The following is a 21,119-nucleotide window of genomic DNA, read 5'->3' as shown; positions in this document are numbered from 1 at the left end:
AAGCTCCTGGTCCGGTAGTGTGGCTCCAGCCTACCTCAACTAGCACCGATTCGTCCAGCACCATGACACTATCTTCTTCTATGCCATCTATCACACCCAGTCCATCCTCAATGTCAACTGTCATAGTGACTATTTTTACTACTACTACGACTTATATTACTTGAGATTACTTTTCAAAAAAGTCTGGATTCCATGGGGGATGTCCTCTCTGCTGGCATCGCCCCATTTAGACACCACACAGTTCGGTTTCCAGACAGTTCAGTGGCTCTAGGTTTGACTGGCGTAACCGAGAACTTATTAGACTCATAAGATTGACATATCAAAATTGTATTGTCAATATTACATTACAGTTATGGATGGATGATTTCATTTACCCTCGCCTCTCGCTACTAGCGGGTCTTATAATAATTGACTCAGCAACTGGCATCCATGAGCGAACAACTAGGTTCATTATTTCAGAACTTTGATATTATCCATAGCTTAAATGACAACTGGAAACATAATAAATGAGGAAAGGCTGCGGCAAAAGAAGAGAAAAATATGTTATGAGTAACTGAATCTAACTAACCGAAAGCGATGCTATGAAGGGCATGACGAAAACCCCTGGGCGTCTTGCACCAGCATAATAGCGAGTATAGCACTTTATACCGATCTAGAACATACCATGAACAAAAGCCAGTCCGTCAGCATCTGTCACATCATCTCCTCCTCATCTGAACGTGTAATTATATTGTATTTGTGAAGGGAGCTTTTCGGCCGCCTCTGCCCAATGACATCTCCTGGCCCAAGTCATAAGGACTACGAAGGCACTAAAAGTTATCGCCACAATGTTGGGGCTTTTCAGCTGGCTTTGGTAATGTCGAAGAGACGTTGGACTTTTCTTGATCACGGGTCGACATTCCTGCTCTAAATCGAAGCATTTTAGCCTATGACAAGGCATGCGCATTTTGGAAACTCCCTGGCGTCCAGGACTTGTCTATGATTGAACCGAGCCGAACGTCTCTGTGCTGGGAAGCGAGGATCATCGAGGCAAGGTAGCTCGAGTACAATCAGGAACGTTGTCATGGAACAAATAAAATTCACATTTTTGGCCTGTTGTGACCTCGTACATCACTGCTAGTCTCCTCGTCACTGGTGGATACGTATAATCACGAGTGCATCACGCCTGCGGCTTGCAGTGCCGCACGGAGGTCTTGCAGAGAAATGATAGCCGGAACATGATTCTGAGCATCAAGTCGGCGACAGCCTTCCTTTTGAAATCTTCTACAGACCCAATCAATAATGTGCTGCTCGACCGACTGTGAAGAAGCAGGATGAAAGCCGATTTCGTTGAGATCAATCTTAGCAGTTCCTTTGTAGTTACGACTTCGCTCAATATCCAGATGAGCTTTACCGTGGGTAAAAGGAGACTCCATGGTTCAGACTTTTAAGTCGTGCGTCGAATCCACCCTCACTCGACGGGCAACTATTAAATCTTATATGCATATCCGTTCTAGTTAAAAATCGAAGCCCTGTCCCCTTAACGTACTACTACCCCTGGTACATTCCTCGGTAACAGCCTGCATCGTGTCTTGGCTCAGACACCAACTCGTACTACCACCAATCCTAGCTAGAAATGGATGCAGGAGATAAATGGAACTGAGGAGGCATTCCATGGAAATGACCTGTCCTGTATGCATACGACTGCGTACTCTGATCAACTTGGGATCTCCCGTCATCGTGACTCAGGGTTCGGGTCCATTGTTGTTCATCCCGCTGATAGCAGACGGGAAAATGAATCCTGAAAGCTTTTCGATGTGAGAAAAATAAAAACCACGATCGCCCACAGGACCTGAAACAAATTCAATGTTCCGTGGTCATGATGGACTAGTCCAGCAGTATTGTGCAGACTCAGTGTCTGACAGACGAACTTATATACCACTATGTCCCGTCCAAACACGAAAAACTCTGTCTGCAGTGTGCAGTATTTAATTTCGCAAGTCTTCCTACAATTCAAGCACTTCAAGCATTTCCGATCTTAGCCAAGTGAGATGTTCAAACGGCAAATGCATAACGCCCTGATTGAAGCCATTGAACGGGGATATTTTCGTGAAGTTCAGAGAATTTTGGACAACGGTATTGATCCAAATTTTCGTTACCAGAAAAGACCTGCCGAACCGCAAGTCACCGTTGATCTATGCCGCCCTTCATGGCCGCATAGAAATAATGAAGCTGCTCATAGAGCATGGAGCGAAATTGGATCGACCCGACTTGTATGGCAGAACTCCATTGTCATGGGCCGCAGAGCATTGCAAGCTGAGTGCTGCCCAGCTGCTCGTTAGCTACGGAGCTGAGGTTAATGCAGAAGATGATGAGTGGATCACACCTCTCTCGTGGTTGATCTACGTAGATGAGGGAAATGTGAGACATGATTTGCATACAGTATCTTGTATCTAAAGGAGCCAAGAGGAATTTGGATCATGCATTCTGGGAGCGAGTGAAATATTCACTCAGAGCGAGGTGGAGTTGGATACATTCCGCCAGAGCGTGAGATATGAGGAAAGTCCGTCATACACTACTGGTCGTTGATCATGTCTGGATTTCGAGATGGTACTTGGGCCTGGTTTACATCAGATCTGAGTCGGTTGTTGAAACCCGGTTTTGTGGACTGAGATAACTATCAAAGATATTAACCAAACATGCGGATCGGAACAGCTAAGGGGAGTACCAATACTTAGTTAATTCTGGTTTTATAAGTATTCAATGAGCTGAAGCGAAGTACGAATTGGAGATCGGTGTTTGTACTGATTCGACATGTGGCTAGTCATAAGGTTCTACTCAAAATAGCAATGCTTCTGCCGTTTACATTAGGTAAAGAGAAATTCCGGAAATATATATGGCTCGGAGCGACAATCTGAATTCCATCCTTTGTGACGTAAAACCTAAGTCAAATTTCTACAATGAAGGTATCCCATGTCTTCGCCTTTCATACAATGCTTATTGGTGCAGTACGAGCAGACAGAGGCCATAACGTTGTCTTGGGGTCGGAGTACGAATGAGACTTACCTATCTACATACCGTGCCCCCACCGTAGGTGTTGACATGATTGTTCTTTCCTTCCTATCCATATTTGGCAACGGCCAGACTATCGCCTCAGGAAGGATTGGTCCCTCATGTTATATCTCTCAACAGGGCGAGCCTCACGGCTGCGAGGAACTCGCACTAGACACTGTTTGACACCACGTTCGTAGATGGATGGGATTTTGATATCGAGGACGCAATCGGCACCCAATTTTATCCGTCTCTGGTCGGCATATTACGTTCATACTTTGAGGCAGACCCGAACCGTACCTATTACATTACGGTTGCGCCGCAGAGTGCCTTCTACCTGAGCCGCTTTGACTGGTGCATTAGCCACCAGTGTACGGCTGTCGCAGATAACGAGGTCTGTACCCATTCGGAGGCAAAGCGAAGCAATTGCAGTATCGCAATGTGGGTGAATTTGCCGCATATCGCTCATGAATCTGCTTGAGTCGCACAGCGGCTGCCTGCAACCGCAATGTACTCGCCAAATTCATAGTTATACAAACGAAACAAACGGCAAGGCAAACGGCTGAATCAATCGGATATGTGTGAAAAATTTAGATTTTGGATTTTCCTCGAGACCAAAAGCTTTCCAATGTACCGAACAACGAGGTGTATCTAGATTAGATTTCTCTTTTATATGTTACCTATTATCTCCTTCAGAGTGCACTTTAACGGTCTCGAATCCCACAGGGCATATCCCCACAGAGTACCATCGTTCTTCAAGCGCACAATCATGTTACTCTCCCAGAATACGGTCCATGCCAATGGAAAGCCGTCTAGTATTAGCAAAGCCCGATCTGCGGCACCCCTGGGCTCGAGAAATATTGTCTGTAGGAAGGCGAGACCCCGAGAAGTAGTTCCACTCAGGTGAACATCTGCGTAATTAGCCACTGAGCCATTGGGATTATTATAGGAAAGCTTACGATCACTATACCGATGGGGGTGTGTGCCGCCGATAACGTCGTCGAAGATATTTTGACATTTACTCACGGTAAAACTATGAATGCAAGAGATCTCCTTGAGCTCCCAGTGATCGAATGATGCTGCCACTAGCATGCAAATATCCAAAGAATCAAGCTCTGAATCGAGCTTGTGAGGGCCAAGACCGAATAGATTACAGAAAAGCTCGAAGCGATACAGGGAGCGCATTACGCGAGTTCCCTCCGCCGTACTGAAAGGCTCCTCAATCTTGTTTAAATCGTACTCAATCTGTAATATCTTCGCATCTCTCACAATATTCCTCAATGCCCAATCGGTATAGTGCCGCACAAGAGGCTGTATAACTAGGCGATGGAAATTCGCCATTTTGATAAGATCGTCCAGAGATGATTCCTCTCTGGGAATCAAGTAATGGGTTGATGACGCCTTATAAGAGTCGAGGAGATGTGCCACCTTGTTTATGGTGCGTGTTTTCGAAAACGTCTTTAGGCTAGACTTGTGAACAGCAAAGGCTCCAAGGCTGATGCTACCCAACGTAATCTCTAAACATTGACGGAGTAAATGCTCGCGATATAGAAGATATTGTTGATGATAAACAGGAGATGCGCGAACAAAGCTTTTCAAAGCCTCCAAGTCCATCACAGAGAGAAGTAGGATTCTGATTTCCGAAGGAAAGTTTTCAATATTGCGAGGCATGGTTCGTGCAGCTAAATAGCGGTAGGTTTGCCAGATAGCATAATTTATATTCAGGCAGTTCTTCGTCCATCTAGCTTGGCCAATCGTTAAAGGTCCCCGACAGGTACTCTTCTAGATCATTGTATATTTCCTCAATGTGGTTATCAAAATCATTGTGTGCCTGGATAGTCATCCCCAAGTTAACTATGCTAAACATAACGTATATCCTGCAGAGAGACATTGGGTCTTCGATGGAGCGAAGAGAAGTGATGCTGATTTGGAAATTCCCATGCGCTTGGTGGACCCAGATACCAGGTGGTAGAAGTCGCTAGCTAGAACAGCCACTTCCGTCGTTCTAGAGCGACGCCAAAACGGATAATGCCCGAAATGGAACGGGAGAGTCGCCGTATTGAACTTGCACTTCGTAAACCTAACCAATGCATAGATGCTAACCGGAACGTACCTTGTAAAGTGAGGAATTATAGCGTGGAATTCCACGTTAAACCGGTATAAGTATAAAGTACCGCCCCGTCCCTTCCTTATATCAATGCCACCCTCCTTCAAGCATCAGTCATGAAGGTTATCCCTATAATTCTGATTCTCCTTGGACAATCCTATGCAATAAACCTTGGCCCTTGTCCCTTTATACTTCCTCAAGAAGCAGAATTCAAGCTTCGAAGAATGGCAGCAACCAACATCAGACGCCCAAGAACTCCGTCATCACATCGACTGAAGCAGCGGGTACTGAGACCGAGTCCTCATTTACAGCCAAATTCCTACCATTGCCCCAAAATCCGCTACAAAAATACCATTTTTGACTTCTCCGCCGGAATCAAATCTATCAGCATGCCTCATTATGGGAGAAAATATGTGAATTATGTTCTTCGGGCATGCAATAGGATTCTCAACCCTAAGGAGGGTCCTTACCGCCGAATCTCTCGGAAGAAGTTACGTTACTGTCAGATAATACTATCGAAAGTTCTTGCCTGCGGGATAAGCACTAGCCAGGGGTTTCCTATTTGTGTCAAGCGAGAAGACTATGATGTTATCGCCGAAGCCCTCAAAGACTCAGATCCACTTGTGGATTATCTGGTGCGTACGGCAGCTGAATGTGGAAAGGCCCCCAGAATCGGATCTTGATTTTCAGGTTACATTCTTGAAGGCGTCAGAGGAGTATATGAATGTACATGATGCTTGAATTGGGCGCATCTTTATCAATAATGACTGTCAGAACCAAGCAGCCTTGGTATTAAGACTCTTGTAGTTAATGTTCAAATCCATTATGATGTAACCCTTCTTCAAGAATTTCTAGATGGCAAGATCCCCCCGTAGGCCAGCATCAACAAATCCGAACTGAATAAATATGTGAGAGCGCTAGGCTTTCATTACACACTATTCTCCTTGCTTACCCTGCTTCTTGATTGGTTGTATTCTCTTCCTTGCTCCCAAGTCATCATTGGTCAGAAAATCACTGGGGGTTTTCCGTTGAGGGATAGGATAATATTAATCCTATTTTCCGCAGTTACGCATAGTGTAGCACCAAGCAACAGCTTTGACGACTAAAAGCTCGTCTTGTCTACACAGAATATCTTGATTCGCCCATCTTCAAATTGGATTCCAAGAAAGAGGACGGCATCAGCAACAATACTTAGCTTACATGCCTTTTTGAAGAGTATATTACCGCGACAATTTTACTGCTATCTTTTCTATTTCTTCAGTCTCGTCTCTCCCATCATGGTAAGCAGTTTAGTCGTTTGTTCCATCGCACTTGATGGTACGCTAGTTCAGAGTCTTCATCGGCCAGTGTCAGATAAACGATGGCAGCTATATCCTCCCTTTTAAAATGAGGACCTAGGTGAAACTAGGATCCCTGTCTGTTAGAAGGCGCTTTTTAGATTTCAGGCCAAAACTGGACTCCTCTAGCGCTGTATGATACCTCTGTTTCTATTGGCCCGAAGATCTTGATATCCTAGAAGATTATGATTAGTCATCCAAACCTTAAATAACTAATGATCTGTAGAGTCTAACCAACATTGGTTTCCTGCCAAAAGTGGACTCTGACCAAGCGGCTTAAATCGGTTATAGAGATTGACGAGGGGAGAGAAAGAGAAATATCTGCTCCTAGCATTCAGAATGACCCCTTTTTCCACGGATGCCCTAGCTTTGTAACATAGTTTTAGTCATAATAACTGTAACATAACCAAAAATTGTCTTTATCCGGAAAGTTCTCTTCGTGCGCCGCTTTTGGATTGCATTGGTGCCATGTCTGATCCGAGCATTTCGGGAGTGGGAGATTTCCGGAAAAACGAAAATCTCTCTCATGCGAGAATCTCCTAGTTAGGAATATTTCCCGCCTGTATTAAAATTTTGCCCGGGTTCCTGTTCTCTGAACAGCTTTCTTTGTCCGCCGGTGAAACTTCGTTGTTTGCAGCCTTGTCCTATTCACCTATGCATGCCCGTATATTTATACCCCCTTAACTTTCTGATGGCTTCCTCAATTACCAACTACTCACTGAGAATCAAGCATGGATCCATATCACCCCTATCTTTCTGTCTGTGCTTTCCAAGATGCTCAGAAGCAGTTATTGGTACAACTTGACCAAGATTTGAGAGACGCCAGAAGATCGGACATGGCATACCTAAAATCTCACAGGGTGAGCTTCTGATGCCCAAAATAGGATCCTTTCTTGATACACTAACCTAGATGAGCAGGATGAGCAGGATGAGCCGCAACGTCCGCAGTCTGCCTTATATCTGCCCGAGAGTTCATATCAGTACATCCGTACCACGGCTACTCGCATCATAAAAGAAGACCGTGGCATTTGAATAGCGTTGGCCTTCGTGGAACAGTACTTGTTTCTATTGTAGGTAAGGATGCTGGTTTGTAGAGCTGTCACTTCGAATTTCCTAGTTAATGAGCGTCAGCTCTCAGGACTCGTTACACCATGCCACCTTGTCCGCTATTTCAACTTGCTTGAAAAATCTTGTGAATAGAACGATAGGTGAATAAGAGATTTGATGATACAGTAGCAGCTTTATTACTACCAGGAGGAAAAGTCAAAGGGAAGAAAAACAAGAAAAAGAAAGCAATGGTATAGCAAGCAGTATTAACTTGATTTTTATATTCGTTCAAATTGAACCTTTCCTTTTCATAATAAAGTCCTGAATCCCTTCCATTATCTTTTTTTCAGGATATGAATCTCGAAACGCTTGGATTTCCTCGCCATTTTGAACATGGTCGCTTAATACTTTTATATAACTTGATTTCGTTTCATCAGTATACCTTTTTCGTCTCTATGTTCTAGAATACGTACCAATAAGTATAATTATATTTTCCTTCATTAGCATCACTGCCGAATATTAGTTATTTTTCATCAAAGATCTAAACATGGGAAGACAAACTATTCTGAGATTTCACTGCACGTTTCCTGGCCAACGTACGGATAGCGTAACAAAACTCTTTCTATATATTTGTCCAGGGATGACCAAACAGAAAGAGTTAGCTTTTGGTTTTCCATACAACCAAAACAGCTAGAGATACTGTTCGAATTAGCAGGAGCATCAAATAGACAATGACAAGCATCTTACTATATCCCATCACTATTATAATTCAGCACACAGAACTCTGCATATGCTTGGAATTTCTTGTCTCCTTGCGTAATAACACTAGTGTTTAATTGACCAGGATTGTACCGAGCCGCTCGTAAGGCATTTTTCAGTTGGCGGTCCAAATTGGCTAGCAGCTCTTGATAATCGCTAACTTGACTCATACTGGAGATGAAGTGCCCAAACTTCGCCCGGGCAATCTACCCTACTAGTCTGGTTGATTATATTTATACTGATGATCAGCGAGGACAGCTAATATGTAACTTGGTAATCTCAGGCGTGATACGATGGAGCTGTAGTTGAATGCACACCCATGGACGCTATACTTAAAAGGGGAATTTCCTGACCGCATTGCATTGCATACGCATTAGCCTTGCGGGCCGGTCGGCCTGAGTTTGTGCCTTGCCACCCCGCTCCGCCTCTTTGCTTTCTAAGCTCTTTCTTAGCTATGAGCAAGTAGAAATAATGACTTCTAATAAACCGGACCGTCGTTCTCCTTATAACGTTACCTGGCAGCTGGAAGAGCAGGTCCGTTATTTCGAAAAGTCAAACCCTCAGAAGATGGCGACGCAGACATACGAGAGATTCAACAGCGAAGAGGTGACTGACAGCATGTTGACTGCAGCCGCTCGATTATTTAGTGAGAACTACGGTATCTGGGGTGTCGATACCACAGGCTCAGCAAGCTCAGCAAGCTCAGCGAAGCCAGGTGAGCTGTTATAAAGATCCTTTGTTTGAAAATACTAAAGCCTATATAGGTGAGAGAGTGAAACTCGGTAAGAAAAGGCTACGAGATCAATACCTACCAAGTGGAGCCGATTGCTCGTACGTCAGAGTTGTCGTCAATGGCGAATTAGCTGGAAATCTGTTCTCGTGCCGTTGGACTTGGAAGGATCTCAGTATTTGCTGGATAACCCAGTTGGTGGTTCATCGTGACTACCGTGAGCGTGGACTTGCCGTCGGGTTATTGAATCAGCTCAGACAGGATGATGACGATTTTTATGGAATCATGAGCTCTCATCCGGCAGCATGCTTGGCGGCTGCGAAAGTGTTTAGCAGTAAGGCACAATCGTCAGAATATTCTAGTGTTGTGATCTGACCGAGCGATGTAGATGGTATCAACGCGGTCAATCTTGATACTATCCGCGAATTTGCAGAACCGATTATGAGAACGTCTCCGATAGACTATGTCAGGGACGCTCCGCTTGCCGGCAGGGCTTTTGATGCGGAAGATAAGAGCGGCCTCGGTTCCGCGGTCCATACCCAGTTTTTCGTCGATCATGGCGAGCCCCTTCAAGCGCTTGCATGGGTACGAGAAGTGATGGATTGGCCCCTTGGTGATCTACTCGACGGGTACGAGTTCCTCTTGGTCCTTCCTGGCAGGAGGCGCCGTCGATCGCGATCTCGTTCTACTGAATCTTCCGTTCGGAACAAGACATTTTGAGCAAATGAACATCTTCGACTTAGCTAGTAACAGACAGATTTAGACGCCTATAAATAAAGCGTAGCATCAAACCTTGCTAAAAAACACCCTAGCGTACGTTGCACCTCGTCATGCCCACTGTGGAAGAGATATGTCCCCACTCCTGGCATAAGAAACCGCGGTATTTGGCTCCTTAGGACGCGCCTTGCGCTCGCAAAATATTTTATACTAAGGTTGATATTCCCAAGCCTATAGAATGCAGTGCAAAGGAAAAGATATATTACACCGCATGTAAAGACTTCCTCCTCCATAGGATTATAGATCCTATTCCACGCCAGCGCGCTTGTCCATTTCATGGTGGCATCCTTCAGAGATGTGGCTATACGTGCTGAGGCTATCAGCGCCCGAACATGTCCAAGTCGATCAACTATGTCCAGTTCCCTCAAATGCCCATATATGCTGAGAAGCTCTGTGATGTATACATCGGCTTCCTGGTTGACGCCTAACTGAATTTCGACTTCGATCAGAGAAAGAAGTAGTCGCCGATATCCTCTGGTGTGTCGGCGTGACTGCCGAATTAACTTGATTTGTAGTTCTAAGATATCCTTTGCTTGCAAGAGGTATGAAATACGTTGCTCCGTTTGTTGATAGGCCAGCTCACAGTACAAGTCTGCAACGGCCGATTTTACCAGACAGCTTCTCGATACACCCAGTCCTGGAGTATGACAGTGTTCAAAACACGCTTTTGCCTCCAGAAAAAGCCCCTCTCCTCGATAAACGCGACCAGCACAAAAAACTTGATCCCAAAGGAGGTTCTCTTGCCTACTTATGAAATCCAAGTTCTTCGGAACCCATTTTTGGAGTTGGTTATGTGCCTCCAAGTACTCAAAGTTATACGCGTGATTATTTGCCTGCGAACGATACAAAACTGCGACCTCTTCACACGCCAAACAGTTCGAGGTTGTACGCAATTTCGATAGGAACGTCTTGATAATAAGCTCTGAGTCCTTCACATAACCTTTAAGGCGCATTGATCTGCTCCTTTGATACGTTTCTTGGACTGCTAGCTGCGCTGATTCTTTGCATGTCCTGTAAAACGAAAGTGAGATGGAAGTCGATATAAGCAGAGCAGATTTGAACGCTGCAAACATACAGATCGAATACTGAACAGTGGTATTGAATTCCCTGGCTTTGTTCTGGAAGATCGCATGTAAAGCTAACTGGTTGCTCATGGCCGATACTTCGAGCAATTTGGCCGTCTGGCATTGTCTGTGATATAAGCCTATATCCTCTGTGGGCTCTGCTACACACATGGCTGTGTACGTAGCTTCTGTGGCAGGCATTGCATTGGCGAGATTTGATTTTATGAATCATGGCACATGAAATCCTGAGATAACTGGGACAGATTTCAAGCAGCTTGACACTATATGAAGTTCCTTCGTCCCCCCCGTCGGAACGGACTTTCTTTTCATCGTACCAGCCAACCTATCAAATGCTTGACAGAGGTCTCCACCGAGCGCCCTACCACGCTAATCATAGGTCCATATAGATTAGGCTATGGGAATGGCGCGGCGCCGAGAAATAATCGAGGAGTTGTGTTGTATGGAAAGACCGTAATTTGGTCTGTTAAAAAAGTGGTGGAAGAGTATGTGAATCGTGAGCTACAAAGTGACTAACTTATAGCCACTAGATGCAAAGCTTAGATAATCAGGATATTCTGGCATATTGTAGTATTCGAAAGTGATTGGTCCTCTGGACGCGCTCGGGAGAAAGCTCTAGGTTGTGGGGACAACTATGTTATCAGCAGGCTGCTGTATCAGGAATTCGTGTACTTGAAAGACCACGGTTGTCTATCTGAATATCGTTTCAATTGAACAGTATTATCTGCTATATCATAATTCAATTCAATCATTAAAGGGGTCTACGAAATTGGGTCATGACTGACGCTGAAGTGCAAAGACGACACTGGCCTAAGCGTTCTGTTCACCGTTCAAGTACTCGAAACTATGATCCAGTCAGATCTCAGAAAGCTGGCTCTCTTACCCTGTGTACGCCCTAGCACATATTTGGCACACTCCGGCTAATCATTCGCGAACACGTATCGGTCATGGAGGGGTATCTGCATAACGTCCTAGAACAAAGCCTCCAATCATAATGTTTTTTGCCTAGCGGAATCATTTATACCCCATCTGAAAGCAAAATCATCTGCAAAATCATCCGGTTATCAACTTTACAGCACTCAGCAAACTCGAAGATACACTTTACCGCACCTACTGAAGCGTTCTGACCCTGCTTCATATTCAGACAACACAATCTAATATCAACATGCAATTGGGACCGTATCTCGATTATGACGGCGCCGAGTATGAATGCCGCCTCTGTGAAAGGTTCTTCAATGAGGAAACTGCTCTGTACGATCACTGCAGACGGACAAGTCGCCACGCCTGGTGTGAAAGGTGCTCCCGGGTGTTTGTTTCCGCTTCTGCCAAGGATGCGCATCTTCGGCAATCCAGCGCACATCATATCTGTACGACCTGTCCTCAGCACCCAGATTTTAGGACTGGCGAAGTCCTTGAAGAACACTTAGTAGTGTCTCACTATTATTGCCCAGATTGTGCCATTTACTGTCAGTCTAAGGAGCAGCTTCGGGACCATGATATTGAGAAACATCACCTTTGCATCAAGTGTGACCACTACTTTATAAGCAAGAACAATCTCCAGTTGGTACGTTTACACCGTAATAAGTGCAACAGTCATCTATATCGAGAACCGGCAATACTGACTGATTAGTAGCACCAACAGAAGCACCAACCGAGAGAGAGAGAATGCTATGGCTGTGAGCAGTTATTCAAAACATTCTCCGGAATATTGATACATTTGGAATCCGGGAATTGCGCATCGGAGGCGACTGAAGAGGAAATCGACGGTATTGCTCGTGAATGTCCCCAGAGCAGGAAGTATATAAGTGGTCTTGAAGATGGGGGCTGGGTATACATATGTCCAAGATGTGACAAAGAATTTCCTAAGCTTTCAGCGCTTTACCAACATGTAGAGGATGTTGATCTATGTTCCCCTATTAGTAAGGGACGTGGTTGTCTAGCCAAGTTGGAACGCTTTATTGCTCGCAGTTTTGAGTGAACGGATTTGATATATTGAATGTTCTTGGTCATCGACAACATCTATGCATTGTTACCTGTTGTGGATCCTTTTAAATGGAACATTAAAATTGGAACAAACAGAACAGAAAACTAGCACACATAAAGGTCAAAAGTTGGAGTAAAAAGAGGATAAGTGTAGAACTTCAAACAAATGTTCCCGGAACAATCTCTTCAAACTCCGGCTGCTTCCCCTTCGAATAGTTGTACCGCAACATGTCCCTGGCCTTGGGAGCGCTAATGGCACTGGAACCAGAAATGTAACCAGCAGTGGCCATATCGTTAATCACCGATGAACTGCCATTTTCCCTATTAGTCATCACATTTATTATCCATAACGTATTTCCCGAGTAAACCGGACACCGAGGACCCACATTATTTTTTCAACCCTTATAAATTGTATATAGAAGTAGAAAAATATAGATTTAACTAGCTAGGAGGATTGGGGCACCTATTACGTTTATGCCCTAGTTGCCAGCAATTACTACATCTAGGAGGTGCGCGCCGAGGTGCCTGCAAAGCGTCATTTTGATTAACCGGCGGAGGGGGGTCATCAACTTCATCAAGCGACTGTGCTAGCTCTCTGCCTTCAGAAACCGTCAAAATACCCTCATTTAGAAGGGCTCTTGTACGCCTACCATGGCGTCTCTGTAGTTGATCAACTGAATCGCGTAAATCATGATTTTCCTTAGCTAGAATAGCAGTATTATGCATTGTCGTTAAGGAGCCTTTGATTAGTTGATTAAGTGTCTGAGTTGATGGCAAAGAAGGGCTTAAATTAGATATATTAAGAAGCCTTTTGACAGAGGTAGTCTGCTGTTCCAATGTATGTGCGTTATAAGGTGTTTTGGGGCTCCAAGTAGTGCTCCTTGATGAGGGAGGTGGCGTTCTCTTCTCAACACTAATTTGCAATTGAGATAGCACTTTTTTAGGATTATAAGGCACAATCCCGGCATGCAGAAAGCCTCCCATAATATTTTTTATGGTATAGGTTTCTTGACGCATAGAAGGAAGGATTTTTAGAAAGGCTTCCTTATCCATGTAGCGAATCCCGTTCCGAATCCGACTCTCAACGGCGCTTCCATATGAGTGCTTCAATACCGAGAAAACGCCCACATCTAAAGGCTGAAGAAGATGTGAAGAATGCGGCGGTAGGCAGCATGGAACAATATTATATTTATTGCATGCTTGATCAAATTCTGGTGTTAAATGGCTACTATGGCTATCTAGGATTAAAAGATGATATGTGCCGAGAGTAAGAGGCCTAGTAAATGGCTCAAACACCTTTTCTAACCACTGTAATCCGATTTCATCTGACGTTCAGCCTTTTCGAGAATATGTAGGAGAGATCCCTCCCGAGAGATCGTAATTTAGCCAGCTTTCTGTCGATCTCCTGAGAGGGGTTTCTCCTGGGAAGGTCTTCTCCTGGGCGGGGTTTCTCCTGGTAGGGTTATCTCCCGAGAGAGTATTGATTGATTGATTGATTGATTAATTCATAGACTGTCCCAGCCGCCCAATTAGCAGCTATGCAGCGTGTGGCTATAAGTACAGGTGCCCCCGCCCTCGCTTTCAGAAATCAAGCCGTTCCTGCCAGAATGACTTCTCCGTCCGCTCCAGTAAGATGCATCCCATCTTGTAGTCTTCTTAACCGTTCTGTTTCCATGTACCTGTCGGGCCTTTCCTGGCCCTCCTCTACTTCTATATACCAAAAATCACTCGTCTTCGCTATGTGTATTTGAGTACCGTGGACGGCACTGCTCGGAATTGTCCCAGCAGTCCAGTCCTCAAGATCATCTTGGCTGCTTGTACTGCCATTGGCGGGTTACAGAGAATACGCTTGATGTCAATGCATGGAGACTTGCCTGCCCACATTCGATGTCGTTCATCCACCCAGTTCCGGCATTCGAGCAGGATGTGTCGTACTGTCTGTGGTCCTTGGCCACACTGACATTGGTTTGTATCGGCCTTGTTGATGGCGTGAAGGTAGGCCCGGAGGCCGATCTTGCCTGTACGCATCTGTGTGATTGCTGAGCTAATTGCTCTGTGTGCCCCGGCGTGTGTATCGAGGATCGCTTTCCCCGGACGCACTCCAAGCCTAAAAAGCTCTCTGCCGTGTTTGCATTTCTCCCAAGCTAGGTCCCACTCGTTTCTCATCGCTCGGCGGATGGTAGACTTGGTGGTTGCTGTGAGTGTTCGCAGGGAGTCTGGCTCTGGTGGCGGTTCGGCGCTCGCTCTTGCGTTCGGATCCGCCCCGGCAGCCTCTTTCGCAGCTTGATCAGCAGCCTCGTTACCAGGCACTCCGATGTGCGCCGGGATCCATCGAAACCGCACCTCCCATCCTTGACTTCGGGCCTCGTCAAGCGCTCGTACCGCTTCGACCAGAATGTACTGGCCAGACGGGTGCTTGGGGTTCCGGATGGCTTGGATGGCAGCTTGGTTGTCGGTGAATATGACGGCGCGCTTGTTCGGGGGAGCGCATGCAGGTGGTATGTCGAGTATCATCTGCAGTGCCAGGGCTAGTCCTTTGAGCTCTGCTGCATATACCGTTGAAGTACACGATGTGCCCATGTACTGAGTCCGCTTCGAATATATTCCGTTGGCCTGCACCGCAGGTGTTACCGCCGCCGCTCCGACATGGCCGTTAATGCCACTTCCGTCAGTGTAGATGCGTAATGTTTCTGGTTCCGTGGCATCGTGTTCCTTGACGGCTCCCTCCGCAGATTCGTTGATGCGGACGGGTGGTGGGATCCACCAGGGTGGCACTACGTGTGGTATGCGTTTCTCCAGCCGTTCGAGCCGTAAGCCGTGCTTGCTCTCTAATGTACTCGAGAACCTATCGAGGGGGCTCTGTTCGCTGCGTCTTTGGATGGGTGTTCTAGTATCACCGCTCTCGGTCTCGGTTGTGGCCATATCGTCATGTAGTGGTGTTGTTCTAATGCGTATCGTGGCTTCCAGCGCGGTTTGCTCGAGTTGCTGTTGCACTGGGAGTAGATGGGATTCGACATCCATTGCTGCACCAGCCGTTGTCCGAAAGGCCCCTGTAATAATCTGTGCTGCACGTCTCTGGATCTTCTGGATAGCACTTGTCATAGCGCCTCCCCTGCTCGTGTAGCTGTTTGCAGAAATGTGCCACGCCGAACAGCCATAGAGCATCTGGGGCACAACCATTGCCCGGTATACATGCCGGAGATTGATGGCCCCTGTGCCCCATGTTGAGGAGGCGAGTGCTGACAGGGCCGACAGTCGTTTCGTTGCTCCAGCCTCTATCTTCTCGCGGTGGTGGTCCCAGCGAAGCTTGGTGTCCATTTGAATTCCTAGATAGCGACATGACGCGGAGGCCTTAATGGTAGCGTGCGGTAGGCGGAGAGCATGTGTGCTCTTCTTTTTAGGGTCTCTAGTGAAATGGACCAGCTCGTATTTTGCCGGTGCAAATTGGGAACCGTGTCTGACTGCCCATTGTTCGGCTCTCTCGTGGATCTTTTTCAAGGTCTTGCAGTTTCGTTGCGCCGTTGGTCCTACTGCTAGCGTAGACACATCGTCAATGTATCCGACCGCCTCCGTATCCTGTGTTTTGCATGCCTCGATCAGGTCTGCGTTGTAGAATAGGTAGAGGATTGGCGAAACCGGCGATCCTTGCGGGATGCCGGTTTGGATCGGCGCCGACGGGGCCGTAAATTCCTGCAGCTTCAGAGTCGTCGTACGGTCGCAGAGGAAGGACGCGGTCCAGGCTATGATCCTACGATCAATCCCGCGCTTTCGAAGGTTATGCAGGAGCCGTTCTGGCGAAACGTTGTCGTATGCCCCTGATACGTCGAGTAGCAGCAGGGAGGCCACCTTACCCTCGGCCCACGCTTGGTGTATCCGTTGGAGGAGAAGGTGCATGGCATGTTCCGTCGATGTGAGTTTACGGCCCCCCGTATGTCGGCTTGGGAGAAGGTGGTGCACATCCGCTAAATAGGAAAGGCGGTTTGCAATGATGGTTTCCATCACCTTTCCTAGGGTATTTAGCAGTGCAATTGGCCTATACGCCTTAGGTAGCGTATAATCGTCCTTCCCCGGTTTCCGGAGCACTACCGTGATCGTGTCCTTGAAGTGTGCAGGGCAGTATCCATGTTGAAGACATGCGTTGAATAGCGTATGGAGGCTCGGGAGAAGGATATCAAGCGTCTGGTGCAAGGTACTGTTGATGATTCCGTCGGTGCCGGGTGCTTTATTCGGGGACGCCCTACGCACTGCTTTCTCGATCTCTGGAATGGTGATATCTGGGCATTCAATTGGTGGGGGGTACACGTATCCCTCGATGTCCGAAAGATCAGCTTGGAGAGGGGGCGGGAAGAATGTTTGGCGTAGTGCCTCGGCCTTTTCGTCTGGTTCATGGGCGAGTCCTCCATCCTGTTTCACTAGTGGCGGTGTGCAGGCTGCCGATGCGTTGTGTCTGTTCTTGGCCCATTTGACCAGGTTCCATAGGCCAGATGGTGACGCTGATGCCTCCTCTACTTTTTGGCGATGATTGTTTCGAAGTGTCTTCTGGACGAGTCGGCCCTTCCTATTACGTGCTTGTCGGTAGGCCTCGTAGTCACCATCCTGTCTTGTACGTTGCCACCTTCGCCGGAGTTGCTGAACTTCTGTGCAAAGGTCCCGGCACTCTTGGTTGAATCCTGGGATCGAGCGTGGGGATGGGTTAGACCATGGGGTAGAGGCCTCGATGCCGGCATTCAGGGCCTGAACGAGGGTCGAGACGAACCCGTCTATACTTTCTATGCTACTGAGTTCCGTGGCATCATTCGATTTGGAGAGGTGATTCTGAGTCACTTGTCGCAGGATTGTTATGTTCGTCTTTGCCCATAGGCGCTTTCTCTTCGGTTCATCAGGTTGCGGGTTCCAGTTAACAGTTAGGGCAATCGGGAGGTGGTCAGAATCACAGTCGAGATGTTTGTCGATCTTGCACTGGGTGACCCTGGATGCTACGTCTTCGGAGGCAAAGGTTAGGTCGATTGTGGATTCTCCATCCTTCCATCGGTGTGTTGGAGTTCCGGGCACCGTGAGGAGCTGTAGCTGAGAGTCCTCAATGATTCTGAGTAGGTTTTCGGCACTGGGTCCTCTGCGAGTACGACGATAGTCTGCTGACCAGAGAGGGTGGTGTAGGTTGAAGTCGCCCAGAACGACAATTCTTTCTGAGTTGAGCGTCCCAATGGTTTCGGCTAGTGTCGGGAGCGTGTCGGAGGTCACTTCGTTGTAGACGTTGAAGATGTGAACGCTTTGGTTAAGACGAGAGTCGGAGATTTTGAGGGAGATTATATCCTTGGAGATGAAGGAGACATTCCAAGTACCTGGGTCGATTCTTTTGTTGATGTAGAGGCATACTCTCGTCGCTGCCTCAGCGGAGTACATAAGGTGAAAGTGTGTTTTGAGAGGATGGTAGGACGTAGCGATGAATGGGTTCCGCCAGGGTTCTTGGATTGCCAAGATGTCGTACTTCAGAACCCTTGGGTTCTGGAATAAGCTGGCAAGGACGACATCTCTTGACTTCTGGACGTTGTACTGTAAGATGCGTAGCTCCTGTTGTCCTAACATTGAGCTACGTCGGCGCGGTCCGCATGTGATTGGCTCCGGGTTGTTCGGGCTTCTGACCGATTAGAGGATGACACTATCCGGGATCGGAGAGTCCACCCAGGAGTGGAGGCACTCCATCTGTTACGTGTCTCTGTCTGAACTGCCAAGTTTCGTTTGGAGTATCCTGACTTCCGCAAGTGCTTGCGAAGCTCCGATGCCTGTGGGAAGTCTTTGCCACAATACATGCAGATTCTCATGCATTGAGCGATCTTCAGTTCGGCATCTCGCGTTGGCCAATTGGCGTAGATCTCCTGGTGTTCAGGGCATTTACATCCTTTGTAGATTCTCCCTCCGGCCGTGTAGGTATCTGTGACCAGAGATGTCTGTGGTGACGGGCCATTATCTGGATAACCGTAAAGCCATACATCGTCAATTTCGTTCGCGATGTCGTTTAGCCAGTCATCTGCTCCTTGCGTTTCTGATTCTTCGGTGTTGTCGGTCAGGTGCGAGGGAGGTAGAATGTCGTTTGACGGATCGGGCTGCCAGGCCGGGTCTTGCAGCACTGCAGGTGTTGCCCACTCCTCTCCGTCAGACAGGGCGACAGGTGTTGGCATTGCTCTTTGTTCCTCTGACTCCCCTGTTCCATTAGGTTCCCGTACGGGCTGATGTGTCTGCTCTGTCGATGGGACAACTGGGGCTTCGATGGTTGGCGGTGTTCCAGGACTAGGGTGTAAAGGGCTGTTGATTTCTTCCGTCGTTGCATCTAGCGGCTCTAGAACCGCCGTTGGTGCCGGGATGGGCCTCGGTCGTTCGTGTGCTGCCTGACTTCGGTTGGTATTTCGGGAGTTGTGTGGCACTGGCTGGGGGGTGTCCTTCGATGGAACGTGCCAGTAGATGCTGCGGACTTCCTTGGCTTGTTCGACTCTTTGCATTTCCTTCCTCCTTGCAGGACATGCATTGCTCCATGCAGTATGAGCATCTTTGCATACTGCGCATCGGGGGGTGAAACCTTCCACTCCCTTTTGCTTGCAGTGTTTTGCCTCATGTTGCTCTGCACAATAGCCGCAAATTTGGGACGCGTTACATTGAGTGCCGATGTGGCCATAGTTGTAGCAACGGAAGCATTGCTTCACTCTGCATGCGCGGTCATAGAGTTGGCATTGATGTATCCGGCCCTCCCATGCCATTCCGGCATAGATTATGGCATTGGCTATCTCTGGATCCGTGAACTCAACAACGATCGAGGATGCCCGTTTGAGAGTGGCTTCCTTGGTCAGCCATCCTATGTGTGAGATCTCTGCATTTGGTATCACTGTGTAGTTGTCTGCGATTATCCGTTGGATGGTTGCTTTCTGGTCCTTGATGTTGATAGAATTGGTGGGTATGCCATGGACAATGACGCCGTAGGTTGCCACGACGAGCTCTGCGTGTTCCCCGAGGCCTTTGATCCACCCCTTGTTCTGTTTGAGCTGTGTGGCCTCGGCAGTTGTGCTCGTAAATATTTGGATGTCACCACTTTTGAGCTGGTGTGCCGCAACAACTTTGACCAGTCTGGTGGCCATGTTGTCGCGTATTGAGGACTCTACCTTTTGTCGGATCCAGATGGCCGGTTGTGTTCGGTATCGCTGGGCGATGCCATAATCTTTGAGTTTGACTATAACGACTCGGTCCTTGTATGCTGTGACCGTGGAATGGGCCTTGCCAGCCGGTATTCCTTGTGGTACTGGCGGAGGAGGTGCTGGCGCGCCTTTGGCCTGAGCAGCAATCTGCGCCCAGGTCGTTGTGGCGGCTCGTCCACCGCTGTAATTGGCCGCATTTATCGGAGTCGTGCCCAGTCCAACAGAGTTCTTGATGATCGTAATGTCCTTCTGGATGTTCTGTGTGCACTTGGCCGCGTCTTGGACGTGCTGGATGATTTCGTCGAACGCAGGCTGTCTCAGGACCTTGCCAATGAGCGCAACGGTCGAGGCCACATACTGCTGTACTATGTTCCATGGAACCTGGTTCTGCCGTCCTCTATCCACCGATTGCAGTTGATTGCATGCTTCTTTGAGGTATGTGGCGTGCTCGTTGATGTTTTCGGGGCCATTGTTTACCTGTGGCCACCTAGGCGCCATTACGACAATTGGGACGCGTTTTTTACGCGTTAATCGAAGTAAGTGCCTACAGGGGTACAGGTAGACTGTACGGATTGCAAAATATGACGCGTTTTCAAAAATTTGTTCTGAGCTGTGGGTGGTGTTTTTTCCCGAGAGAGTATTCTCTTAAGCGGCAGGACTCTTGATCGAGGCATTAGCGATCTCATTTTTTCTGCGAAGATATCATTTTAGCGTATATGAACAGTATTTTTTTCTTTTCTACAGATCCAAGAAACAGCGTAGGACTTAGCGGATAAACACTGCATCTTCCGCCAATATTATATGGCCAACTATCCTTTGGCACACCATAGACAAGACAGCAAACTGATCTTAAATTCTTTATCCATCAGGACAAAGGGTCCAAGACGAGATTACAACTAGAACTGGTGTCTTGGGTGCCTGGCGGTCTTGTATGGTCCGAGTGATCAAGACCAGGGAGATATGACGGAGGTTATGCTATAGTACCTGTGATAGATCGCACGGTGTCCCAGTTCCTCTGTTCCAGACAGTTTATCTTGAGAAAGTTGTCTTGAGACAATCCTGATGGTTGGGCGGGGGTGGTGG

At 47.3% G+C, this 21,119-nt stretch overlaps 3 protein-coding genes across 3 annotated transcripts, besides 5 other annotated features; 1 reads left to right on the top strand and 2 right to left on the bottom strand.

Annotated features, from left to right (window-relative positions):
* Positions 1-352: 352 nt before the first annotated feature.
* Positions 353-392: a repeat region (Identified by RepeatMasker using a combination of RepBase library and repeat library created with RepeatScout).
* Positions 393-3,699: 3,307 nt separating this feature from the next.
* Positions 3,700-4,701, bottom strand: UA08_09426 (hypothetical protein; the record flags this gene model as incomplete). The annotated part of the gene is made up of 1 exon (XM_020265390.1): positions 3,700-4,701. The coding sequence occupies one exon, from the start codon at positions 4,699-4,701 to the stop codon at positions 3,700-3,702; it is 1,002 nt and encodes a 333-aa protein (XP_020115391.1).
* Positions 4,702-8,751: 4,050 nt separating this feature from the next.
* Positions 8,752-9,730, top strand: UA08_09425 (hypothetical protein; the record flags this gene model as incomplete). Its single annotated transcript, XM_020265379.1, has 3 exons — positions 8,752-8,995; positions 9,045-9,344; positions 9,399-9,730. 3 exons carry the CDS (start codon positions 8,752-8,754, stop codon positions 9,728-9,730), a joined length of 876 nt encoding a protein of 291 aa, XP_020115418.1.
* A 3,479-nt stretch (positions 9,731-13,209) lies between these two features.
* Positions 13,210-13,927: a repeat region (Identified by RepeatMasker using a combination of RepBase library and repeat library created with RepeatScout).
* Positions 13,533-14,195: a repeat region (Identified by RepeatMasker using a combination of RepBase library and repeat library created with RepeatScout).
* A 394-nt stretch (positions 14,196-14,589) lies between these two features.
* On the bottom strand, positions 14,590-20,534 carry UA08_09424 (hypothetical protein; the record flags this gene model as incomplete). Its single annotated transcript, XM_020265368.1, has 4 exons — positions 14,590-15,047; positions 15,420-16,158; positions 17,266-18,405; positions 18,447-20,534. The coding sequence occupies 4 exons, from the start codon at positions 20,532-20,534 to the stop codon at positions 14,590-14,592; spliced, it is 4,425 nt and encodes a 1,474-aa protein (XP_020115415.1).
* Positions 15,124-15,306: a repeat region (Identified by RepeatMasker using a combination of RepBase library and repeat library created with RepeatScout).
* Positions 16,260-17,226: a repeat region (Identified by RepeatMasker using a combination of RepBase library and repeat library created with RepeatScout).
* Positions 20,535-21,119: the final 585 nt, after the last annotated feature.

The sequence above is a fragment of the Talaromyces atroroseus genome, assembly GCF_001907595.1.
Source record: "Talaromyces atroroseus strain IBT 11181 chromosome Unknown scaffold_22, whole genome shotgun sequence".
NCBI classification, from domain to species: domain Eukaryota; kingdom Fungi; phylum Ascomycota; class Eurotiomycetes; order Eurotiales; family Trichocomaceae; genus Talaromyces; species Talaromyces atroroseus.
The sequence above is the reverse complement of the archived record's forward strand: the minus strand, read 5'-3'. Positions and strand labels throughout refer to the sequence as shown.